Source organism: Mesoplodon densirostris, chromosome 8 (assembly GCF_025265405.1).
Source record: "Mesoplodon densirostris isolate mMesDen1 chromosome 8, mMesDen1 primary haplotype, whole genome shotgun sequence".
In the NCBI taxonomy this organism is placed as follows: Eukaryota; Metazoa; Chordata; class Mammalia; order Artiodactyla; family Ziphiidae; genus Mesoplodon; species Mesoplodon densirostris.
Window position 1 is genome coordinate 8,875,094 of NC_082668.1, and position 12,190 is coordinate 8,887,283.

At 49.5% G+C, this 12,190-nt stretch overlaps 1 protein-coding gene and 1 pseudogene across 1 annotated transcript; both read right to left on the reverse strand.

Moving 5' to 3' along the window:
- Positions 1-1,067: 1,067 nt before the first annotated feature.
- LOC132494685 (ATP synthase F(0) complex subunit C3, mitochondrial-like) lies at positions 1,068-1,724 on the reverse strand (annotated as a pseudogene).
- Positions 1,725-3,422: 1,698 nt separating this feature from the next.
- On the reverse strand, positions 3,423-11,237 carry C8H2orf72 (chromosome 8 C2orf72 homolog). The gene is made up of 3 exons (XM_060105829.1): positions 10,634-11,237; positions 6,660-6,773; positions 3,423-3,562 (listed from the first exon to the last, which is right to left on the reverse strand). The coding sequence occupies exons 1-3, from the start codon at positions 11,235-11,237 to the stop codon at positions 3,423-3,425; spliced, it is 858 nt and encodes a 285-aa protein (XP_059961812.1).
- Positions 11,238-12,190: the final 953 nt, after the last annotated feature.

Sequence of the window (12,190 nt, forward strand, 5' to 3'; positions counted from 1 at the left end):
CCTAAAAGGATGGGGCTTATCTTAGCCATTCTCTAGGAAGCAAAGATGGGTCTCAGTCCCGTTTAACATTTGGGAGGCAGAACTCAAGTCTCAGTAAAGAAAGACCTTCTCTCTTCAACTATTCACAGCAAATACTGAAGGTAACAAAAAAATAATGAGTAAACCACCCTTTATACCAGAGGCTTGCAAACTCACTTGCCCACCAGGACCAGGACCAGGCACATGGCATATTCAGATGAAGAGCAGCAGAGGAGTGGCAGAGGTGGGTGGGAGGGAGGCAGGAAACTGGAGAGGACAACATGCCCCATCCTTCACCCAGAAAACCAGGTTTTTTACATGCAATCTCCCAAGTTTCAAATGTTGGCAACAAATACAAAAGATTTTTAAACACAGCAGAGGCTACTGTCTTGTGACTTCTGCCTTAGACAATTTCCTAACTTAAAAAAAGCTCCTGCCCCCCATCAAATAACAAAACTTCAACCAAATTATTACAAAGAAATGAACAGAGAAATAGAAAAATATAGCAGCTTCAAAAATACCAGTCTTGGGGCTTCCCTGGTGGCACAGTGGTTAAGAATCTGCCTGTCAATGCAGGGGACACAGGTTCGATCACTGTTCTGGGAAGATCCCACAGGCCGTGGAGCAACTAAGCCCGGGTGTCACAGCTACTGAGCCTGCGCTCTAGAGCCCACAAGCCACAACTACTGAAGGCCGCGTGCCTAGAGCCTGTGCTCCGCAACAAGAGAAGCCACCGCAATGAAAAGCCCGCACACCGCAACGAAGAGCAGCCCCCGCTCGTGGCAACTAGAGAAAGCCCGCGCACAGCAACGAAGACCCAGTGCAGCCAAAAATAAATAAATAAATTTATTTTTAAAAAATACCAGTCTCCCCATTTTATTTTATTTTTTTTATTCTTATTTTTTAACGTTTTCATCTTTAATGAAATGACTTTGGAAATAACATTCATTTCCATGAAACCAATACTACAGTTTTCGGAGTCACAGTAAGATACACAGAATTATATCTGTAATTAATATGAATGCCAACATTTCAAGCAGTAACTTCTGTTATATGGCAAACAAAATCAAGAAAGCAACCGTCAAACAAGAGACCCATAGCTTCAGACAAGTCAAATCCCAGGATAGCGTATGAGAACAGCTGCTGTTTCAGTGAAGGGTTTCTGGCAAAACCAATGAGGCTGCCAAAGGCTGTTCCAATAACAGCACCAGAATCAGCCACTCCTACTGCTGCAGCACACCTGCACCAGTAAAATTGGCTGTAGTATCAATGTCTCTGCTGATTGCACTGGTCTACAACTCCCTTTGGATTAACTGAGACACACCATTCTGGGCCCCTTTAAGTACTGAAGAGCCCTCTCCAGTCCTAGCCTCTGGTCGAGATAACACTGATGCAGAAATTGGTCTGGATCCAACTCTGGATCCAACTCGGATCAGAGCAGGGCACAGGCGAACATCTTGCACCCTTCAGGGCAGCTGGAGAACTTGGTTGACAGGCAACGTGGGCTCCTCTCCTGTCCTCTCTTCCCAGGAGGTGCCAGTGGCCGTGGTGGTAGAGGTCAAAGGAATGGGGCTCCCCATTGTAAAACAAAGTCAACAGCAGTTCATTTTGTGTAGGAGGAAGTCAGCTGTATCCTTCCTGTCATCCTACCTGCCCTCACACTGATATGGACTAGGCTCCCTATTGTAGAGAATAAACTGAGTCATAGAGCAGGGAGGGCCCCTCCTTAACATCAAAGAGCTCCTCGGCCACAGAAGGCTCCCCATTCCACATTTGGTCGCCATCACAGCAAGAGCTGAAATAACTCATACAAGTTATGTAGCATCTTGCAGAGTGCTGGGCACAACTGCATGTCTGCTGAGTGAATCATGCATGAATGAAGGAATTTAGCTGCTTCCCTTAGACAGTGCTTTCTACTTGGGAAAATCAGGAGCTGTCCTTGCCATTCCAAAGACTGGGTTTCTCCAGGGGCAGGTGAGAAAGACAAGGGAGCTAATACAGAGTTCCCTCTCTGAGTGAACCGTCAGATGGTCTTCCCAGCTTTTAAGGGAACATCATTGACCCTGACTGACTCATAAACAGAGAAAAAAAGGATTGAGGAACTCGGCACCTCTGGGCTTCGTCTGCTTTGACCTTGGGTTAGGACCTCAGATCAAGAATAAATCCTATGCTCTTGTAATCCATAGCCGCAACTTTCCTTCTATTTGGTGCTGTGGTTAGTTCCCAGCATCTTTATTCTCAAAGAATGCGGCACAGAAAGTTAATGTCAACATGAGGAAGAAAGATGGACATTTCTGGGTTTCCCTGGTGGCGCAGTGGTTGAGAGTCTGCCTGCCGATGCAGGGGACACGGGTTCGTGTCCTGGTCCGGGAAGATCCCACATGCCGCAGAGCGGCTGGGCCTGTGAGCCATGGCCGCTGAGCCTGCGCTCTAGAGCCTGTGCTCCGCAGCGGGAGAGGCCACAACAGTGAGAGGCCTGCGTACTGCAAAAAAAAAAAAAAAAAAAAAAAGAAGATGGTCCTTTCTTCTCAAGAATGTGCAAAGCTATTTATGCCCTGGGCCTGCAGCACAGGGACCATACTGGCTCTGGCCCAAAAGGCCTCCAGGGTGGCAATGCATCTTTATTCTGGCTTGCTCTGGGAGCCAAAGCCCCAGGAAGCCCAACTCTCTCTGCTCTGGGGGACTCTTCCTAGAATTTGACAGGGAGGAGATTGTCTCATCTACAATTTCTCCAAGTTGCCATGATGGGCATTTTGAATGGAACAATTTTGTGCTGCTGGAGATTGCCCTGTACATTGTGAGATGCCCACTAAATTCCAGGGGTGTCCCACAGTCGCAGTGACTCTCCCAACACACCACACATGCACACACACACACACACAAATTTCCAATACTGCCTGTAGGGGTAGCCTGGCCGCTGGCTGAGAGCCACCGGGCTGGTAGCGCCCTTATGTGTTTGAGAAACAGAAGACCCAAAGGTTGAGTGACAGGTCCAAGGCTCCCCTCTCAGATCTGATGACTTCTAGTCCAGCTGCTCTTGAAATGATGGATACTCATGCAAACAATCATGGGATGCCACAGCACCGCAGAACCTCAAAGCAGATAGCCAGCTGTCTCAATGGCATAGAGAAACCACGGCACAGAGAGAAAAAATAACCCCACAGTGACCAGAGAGTGAGCAAATGTGAGGGGGGGGGTCAGATTCCCGGAGGATACATTTTCCTAGGTCCTGCTTAGCTTAGTAAGTCCCGCTGCCTGGTTGGTAACAGGTCAACGCAACAGCCCCCTGGCAGGTGGGGCTTTGTAGTTACCAGCATCCCAAGGTCAACATGGAGGCAGGGTAGCTCAGTGAGAGCCAGCCCCCTGTCTGTAGGTTAGAGCCGGGGCAGCCAGGGGTCCAGCCTTCATCTCAAGTCTCCGGCGGGCTCAGCGGGAGTGGAGGCCACTCTATCACAGGCTACCAACCCCTTTCTGGGATCCTCGCAATCTCCATTGGGATATACGGCTGTCAGGGCCACCTCCTCCTCCGGGTCCTGGAAGTTATCTGGAACACAAGAGAAGGAATCACCCCATGAGAAGATCAAGTTTATGAGTGGGTAAGCTGGGAATGAAAGGGAAGGAGTTGACCCCAGTGACTATCTACTTTAAAAACACAACAAAATACGGAGCGAAAACCTTAAAAATGTACATACCCTTTGACCCAGCAATTCCACTTCTAGGATTTTATCCTAAGGAAATAATTAGGAATAATTAGTGGAACTGCTCCAGCCATCTTACTACCAGCCTACGGATGAAACAGCACTGAGGACGGCCCAGCAAAGAGAAGGAAAAAGCCTGGGTCCTTGAAAGTGTTGCTGGACCCCTAAATCAACCAGCCCTGAAACTGACTCCACCTCTTGACTGTCTTTTAGGTGAGATGATGAATTCCTTGTCTGCTTCTGCTAGTTTGAGTCATGGCTTCTTTACCTATAACTGAGAGCATCCTAACTGATTCGATATCTGACAAAGGGATTGGCTGAGTAAAGTGTGGCTCAGTCACATTACGGGATTCAGGCATTAAAAATGATGTATAGGACTTCCCTGGTGGTGCAGTGGTTAAGAATCTGCTTGCCAATGCAGGGGACATGGGTTTGATCCCTGGTCTGGGAAGATCCCACATGCCGTGGAGCAACTAAGCCCGTGGGCCACAACTGCTGAGCCTGCGCTCTAGAGACCGCAAGCCACAACTACTGAAGCCCACGTGCCGAGAGTCCACGCTCCGCAATGAAGAGTAGCTCCCGCTCACCACAACTAGAGAAAGCCCACACGCAGCAACGAAGACCCAACGCAGCCAAAAAAAAAAAAAAAAAAAAGATGTATAAAACTCCATAGGACTAAACACACACGCACACACACACACACAAGTAAAATTCAGGAAATCTGAATAAGGTCTGTGGATTGTTTCAATGTCAACACCCAGGTTGTGATATTATCCTATAGTTTTGCAAGATGTACATGGGGGAAAACTGGGCAAGATGAACACAGGATCTCTTAATGTGATTTCTTACAACTGCATGTGAATCTACAATTACCTCAAAAAAAAAAATAAAGATGAAAGATGTTGACATATAATTATCGCTGTGGAATACTGCACAATCACAGTATGTTATTGATAAAGAAAGCAGATTCTAAAACAGTGTATGTAAATGTATGTATGTACAATCTGCTATTTATTATGTATATTATAAATGTTTATGTATAGTCTGCACATGCAATTTGCATTTAATACATTCACTTCTACATGAGACTCAACAATTTGGTATATGCTACAGAGAGAAGTGATCAAAGAGTTACATAAAGTTGTTTATGGGGACTTCCCTGGTGACACAGTGGTTAAGAATCTGCCTGCCAATGCAGGGGACACAGGTTCGAGCCCTGGTCCAGGATGATCCCACATGCCGTGGAGCAACTAAGCCCCTGAGCCACAGCTACTGAGCTTGTGGTCACAACTACTGAAGCCCACGTGCCCTAGAGCCTGAGCTCTGCAACAAGAAAAGCCACCTCAATGAGAAGCCTGAGCACCACAATGAAGAGTAGCCCCTGCTCACCGCTACTAGAGAAAGCCCAAGCGCAGCAATGAAGACCCAACGCAGCCAAAAAAAAAGATAAAAAAATGTTTATGATTCCTTTGCTTTTTTTCCCCTTTAGTTTCCAGATACATCCAAAATGATGATGGAAAGGTTGAAGTTAACATTTTTGCAATTAAATATATTAAATATGTGATGCATTTTGCAGATGATTTATATATTATATAGAAGTGAATTTATTAATATTTAAGTAGTACAAGGCAATATAAATAGAGAGCTAGATAGACAGACAGACCGTATGGTCTACCCTAATTATAGTTACCTCTGAGTGGGGGAATTAAATGAATGATTTTTAATATTTGTGTTTCTTCTTTTGTATTTTTTGAGCTTTTAATTGTGTAGACAGAATTCTAAGACAGCCCCCAAGATTCCCATTCCTTGGTGTACTTATCCTGAATAATCCCCTCCTCTGAGTGTGGGTGGGACCTGCGATTATGATGAGATAGTCATGCCATAGATTTGGGTATGTGACGAAGGTGATGGGGAGTCACTCCTGTGATTATGTTATGTTAGAGGAGACTGGAGATTCTCCTGCTGATGGAAGGAGCAGCTGCTGTGCCGTGAGTGAGCCTGGGAGAGGAGACAGCTTCAGGGCCTCTTGGAGGTGACAGCCAGCAAGTGCTCCAGCAGGGTGCAGTCCCCTCCTCGGTGGGCTCTGCCTCTGGTCTCTCACTGCTCCTGCAGTCCAGTATCATCTCTACACACCCTAGTCAGCGCACACCCCTGCTCAGAAGTCGCCAGGGCTCCCTATTCCTGAGAAACTTGGGTCCAGGGCCCTGATTTGGCTCCAACTCTCCTCTTCAGCCTCGGCCCTCACCAGTCTCCTTCTGCACCTCACCCCCAGGGCACTCTTGGCAGGGGTCCCTTTTCTGAGCTTGACAACATGCTGTCAAGCCTTCCTTCATGGTGCTCCCTCTCCAAATCTTCCCATTTCTGTCTAAGAAAATCCCCCAACCTCCAGCTCAAAAGTCACTTGTTAGAGCTTCCCTGGTGGCGCAGTGGTTGAGAGTCTGCCTGCCGATGCAGGGGACACGGGTTCGTGCCCTGGTCTGGGAAGATCCCACTTGCCACGGAGCGGCTGGGCCCGTGAGCCATGGCCGCTGAGCCTGCGCGTCCGGAGCCTGTGCTCCGCAACGGGAGAGGCCACAACAGTGAGAGGCCCGCGGACCGCAAAAAAAAAAAAAAAGTCACTTGTTAAACTCCCTGGATCCTCAGGGGAGACAATGCGTTTGACTCCAGGTGCCCCATCACGTAGTACGTCTGGCAACTGTCTTCCAGCCCCGCCCGCAACCCCTTCCTTAGGCAGAGACTCCTGGGGCGAGAGCCCCGCTGACCCAGCCTGAGTGCCCGCTGGCTGGGGGTCAAGGCACCTCACGTTGCTCATCCCCACACCCCGCACAAAGCAAGGGCTTTGCCGATGGTGGGCCACTCCATCCCTATGGTCCCCTGTGTGCACGTGACCGTAACCCCAAGCCCCCCTCAGGGTCTAGGAAGCCAGGAAGGTGACACACTCACCGTGAGCTGGGTCACTGGGGGAAGTGTCATCTGGGTCCTTCCCCCGGCTCCAGGGGCCCCAGGAAAAGCATGCCAGCAGTCCTGGGAGGCCGGGTCTCTCCCAGGCTCCTTCTGCTAGAAAAAAACACAAAGTCCCAGAGGCAGTGGGCTCAGATGGTGCTTGACACAACTGAGAGACTTTCTGTTCAGCCGACCAAGAGCTTCAACTGTCAACTGCCCTAGTTGTAACTGCCTGATTAAAAACGAAAGATTCTGATTTGCAAAAGGGGGTGGGTTTTTGAGCTTTAAAAAAAAAAAACAAAAAGAAAGACTGCTTTTATATACATATTATCTCATTTCATCTTTGCAAAAGCTCTATATAGGTACCATGTTGGAGAAACTACAGTAACAAAAATGACATGAAATTAATTACAATTACATAGCACCAAAGAAAAAACTCAAGAAGCAGTAATTCCCCCCCTACCCCCGGATTTTTAGTTCAAACTATTATTTAAATTTTATTGAAGTTTAGTTGATTTACAATGTTGTGTTAATTTCAGCTGTACAGCAAAGTCACTCAGTCATACATATATACTTTTTTCATATTCTTTTCCATTCTGGTTTTTCACAGGATACTGAATATAGTTCCCTGTGCTATACAGTAGGACCTTGTTGTTTATCCATCTTATATACAGCAGTTTGCATCTGCTAATCCCAAACTCCCAATCCTTCCCTCCCCCACCCCTCCTCCTCCTTGGCAACCATAAGTCTGTTCTCTATGTCTGAGAGTTTGTTTCTGTTTTGTAGGTATGTTCATTTGTGTCGTATTTAGGATTCCACATATAAGTGATACCATATGGTATTTGTCTTTCTCTTTCTGACTTACTTCACTTAGTATGATAATCTCTAGTTGCATCCATGTTGCTGCAAATGGCATTATTTCATTCTTTTTATGGCTGAGTAATATTCCATTGTGTGTGTGTGTATGTGTGTGTATATATATATATATATATATATATATATATATATATATATATATATACACACACATACACACACACACAATGTGATATATATATATCACATCTTTATCCATTCATCTGTCAATGGACATTTAGGTTGTTTCCATGTCTTGGCTATTGTACATAGTGCTGCTATGAACATAGAGGTGTATGTATCTTTTCGAATTATAGTTTTGTCTGGGTATACGCCCAGGAGTGGTATTGCTGGATCATATGGCAACTTTATTTTTATTTTTTTGAGGAAGCTCCATACTGTTTTCCATAATCGCTGCACCAATTTACATTCCCAGCAACAGTACAGAGGGCTCCCTTTTCTCCATACCCTCTCCAACATTTATTATTTGTAGACTTTTGGGGGGGGGCACGCAGCATGTGGGATCTTAGTTCCCCCACCAGGGTTCAAACCCGCGCCCCCTGCATTGGAAGCGCGGCATCTTAACCACTGGACTGCCAGGGAAGTCCCTATTATTCTATTTGTAGATTTTTAAATGATGGCCATTCAACTATTCTTGAAATGGCCATCAAACTATTTCTTAATAGAAATAGAATTAATCTTTTTTGATAATCACACACAAAACAATTACATGTCGATTCGAGTTTCCTTATTATAGTACCACCTCAGTTATCTGGGGATTACTTGAGATCCCTAACCATCTGGAATAAGGTCAACTGGAACAAAGTTTTAGAAAAGGACTCCGGAGAGCCAAGACACAGAAAATCCTTTCTCATAATTCTTTACTTGGGGCCAATTTACTCTTAATCTGTAACCAATTCTAAAAAGATTGGGTACTTGTTTTTCAACCAAAATGCATCTGAATTAAGCATAAACTGGGTAAAAGAGCACTACCAAGAGGCAGGCAACCTAAAAGTATAAGAATAGCCATCAGACAGTGAGAAAAGAGATTGGAAAACTCTGCAAGCACTAGCAAAACCTTAGTAGCATGAATCCATGGTGTAACCCACCGCAAAAGCCTGGAAGAAATTACTGGACAATGAGTTATAGTTACACCCGTGACCTTTAGTCGTTAATGAAAGGTTTCATGTTCAGTATGTTTTGATAAAAGTACATTCGACTTTAACACAATATATAGAATGATTCCCTTGCAAAATGTTAAAAATGTGAAATGTTAGTGTTTAAAAAGAGGCAAGGATTCTGCATGCCAAGCCGGGTGTCAGGAAATGGGAATACAGTGATTAAACTCACAAGGGAAAGTGACAAAACCATGCAGAAGCAGGTTGGGGGTTTCATTTGTGAACTTGCAAATGGGAGTGGGCGGGTCAGGGAAGGCTTTCTGGAGGAGGAAGTCCAGTCCTGAATGGTGAGATGGGATTGGTCAGGAAAAGGAGGATGGAAGAAAAGGCTTTTCTCTCTGAGGCAACTGCAATGTAAAAAAAGGTTAGGAGCCCAGAGCAAACTTGGCTCTGGGGAATTAAAAGTTGTTCCCTGGGGGTGGGGGGATGAATTGGTAGATTGGGACTGACATGTATACACTAATATGTATAAAATGGATAACTAATAAGAACCAGCTGTATAAAATCATAAATAAAATAAAATTCAAAAAAAAAAGTTGTTCCCTGGGAATAAGAGATGTCTAAGAGACAAAGGGCTCAGAGAATTTTCTAGGCACAGGTTCATTAGGGGACAGAAAATTTTCCCCATGGGGCCAGGTCAGCAAAGGTGCTGGCAGCAACAATCCGAATGACAATCCACCTCAGGACGTTCTCCATGTCTTTCAGAATGCTGGCCCTTGAGTTTCAAATTTAGCTGGCTTCCTCACAGACTCAACCGAAGAGTTGTGGGAAGGGGAGGGGAAGGTTAGGGCAGGCTCCACAGCTGAGAGGAATGGTCTTCACCTAGGCAGGCCAAGCTGGCAGGTAAGTCCGTGACATTTGTGACATCAGAGGTACCAGGTCTCCTTGTAGGAAAAGCCCCACCCCCGACCCCTGTAAGTCTGGCATCACCCAGTTGCTGAGTTAACACACCTATGCCCAGGGAGGAGGAACACAGCCTCTGTCGTCATTAACTCTTTAGCAAGAAGGTTGGCAGAGGCTGGAAAGCTTGGAGGGCGGCAGGTGCTGGAGAGGAGTTGGGGGAAGGAAGCTAGAAGCTAGATCACTCCGGCATTTCACAGCTTTGCCAGTTCCAGCTGTACTTAACATCCATATTTTAATCTCGGGGCACTGGAAATCTTCTGTAAAACCCTGTGTACCCGGATGGAGGAGATTCTGACCCTTTTGCTGATGGCAGCAGTCACTGGGGCCGGGAGAAGACCCGTACTCCCCTCCCCACACTTCAGGAGAGTGGGGAGGGAAGAGAGGGAGACACGGCAGTGGGTAGCCAAGAAGGACTGGGAGACCCTAGGCCCTCAGTCCCTCACATCCTTTCTCCCCTCACCTCCAAGTCCCCGGCATTTATTCCTTGCCTTCTTCTTTTGACCCCGCGGCGTTTCACCGTCGCGTCTCCAGAGCATCCCTAGCTGTGCGCGTCCTAGCAGCTCCTGGCACCGGATATTCCCCCTAGTCCCAATTTTGTCCTCCTCCCACCTTGAAACTGGTGCATCCCAAGGCTTTCCCGTCTCCTCCTGCCCTCCCCCTAGTCCCAATTTTGTCCTCCACCCACCTTGAAACTGGTGCATCCCAAGGCTTTCCCGTCTCCTCCTCTCCTCCCCCCCCCAATCCCAGATCTTTGCCCAGCTCAGTCCAGCCCTCTTTCCACCAACCTCCCCTGCCTTCCGCTTGCCCCCTCGGCTTTCCTAAGCACTCAGAATCCCATGCACTCAGGATCCTCCCGGGACAGACTCGGCCCGTTGCCCAGGGCCCGCTCCGCCCTACCTGGGAGGCCTAGTGCTAGGCACCTCCTCTCTCCCGGCCTCGGTTTACCTCGGTGTACCATGAGGGGGGCGCTGGCCAAAAAAGCTGGCCTTCCCCCAGCCGCCGCCCGCCCACGCCGTCCGGGACCTCGAGCCCACTCACCTGGTAGCAAGGGCCCGGCGGCTTGCAGGGCCCTGCAGGCGGCCGCCTGAACAGTCAAGCTGGAAGCCGGGTAGCCGGGGCAGTAGGTGGCCGCCTGCACCGGGCCTCCCGCCTGGCGGCCGAACACCGTGCGCAGCAGCGCCTCCAGTAGCCGCAGCTCCGGAGCCACCGCGTCCTCGGGCTCCGCCTCGGCCACCAGCACCCCGACCAACGCCGCGCCGGGCCGCCGCCGGCTGCGCACGTCCCGCAGCATCTCCCGCAGGTGGCGCCGCGGCTCCCGGGCTGCCAGCGATGACGCGCGGCACAGAACGAAGACCAGCGGGGAGCGGATGGCGCGCGCCCGGGTCTCGGGCACCTTCTGCGCCCCCGGCGCCCCGGGCCCCGCGCCCTCGGCCGCCGCGCCGCCCGGCTTGCCCTCGGCTCGCTGGGGCGGGAACACCGCCCGGGCGAAGTCCCACAGCAGCGCGCGGCTCTGCTCGCGCTCCCACAGTTCGCCCACCAGCAACACCTGCCCGCAGCCGCCCGCCGCCTCCACCAGCGCCTGGAAGGGCGGCTCAGCCGGGTGCGCGGGCCGGGCAGCCAGCGCCTCCAGCTCGCGCTCCATGCTCACCGCCTCCCGCCTTCTGCGGCCCCTGCTGCCCTGCCGGGCCAGCTGCCTGCCTCTCGGTGCGGCAGCGGCGGCGGCGGCGGCCGGGAGGACACGCCCCCGAGGGCTGCACCCCGCCCGACTCCCGGCCCGCGGGCCGGGATCGCCCAGCTCCAGCCGGCTGCTGGGCCGGAGCGGAGGCTCTCTCCCAGGCCTCTAATGGTGGCGCCTCCCGCGGTCCCTGAGGCAGACGCGGGGAAACTGAGCCGTTCATCTATCCATCCACCCATCCATCCATCCAACATTTATTGAACAGCTACTAGGTGTACAGGAGCCGAAGGTAGAGGAAGACAGAAAATTATCATGTGAACAAATGGACCTTCACAAGCTAGATTGGTCTGAGGCCTGGAGCAGATAGATTTCTGAGTTCTCATGGTTCGGGGACAGGAAGTTTTGGAGGCCGGGCTGCCCGTGACTGCTGCTTTGAAGTGAAGCTGGCGGGTGGGGCAGGGCACCAGATAAGGGGGTAGTGAGGTGAGAAAAGAAGGGAAGCAGGGGTCTCTTCTGTTGCTTCTGTCCTTGACTCACCTTTTGGGCCTTCAGCATTTAACAAAAATTAATTGAGGGCTCATTGTTTCAACAAGTCCTTATGACCTGCGGGGCATTGCCCCCCCACACTGGGAAGTGGAGGCAGATCGTGTTGCTCCCTGTGGAACGGAAAGTCTAGGCGAGCAGATGTGGGGCACGGATGGTGTTCTGACCTATGTGTGCAGGAGGGGGACAAGAGGATGTTAGTAGGCCAGGTCAGAAGCAGAAATGCATTTCCTTTCATTCTAAGGGTCTAAGTCAGCTTCGCCCAATAGAACATTTGGTGGTGATGGAAGTGTTTTATATTATCGGTACTGTCCAATGCAGTAGCCACTAGCCGTATGTGGCTATTATGGAGCACTTGAAATCTGGCTAGTGCAAGA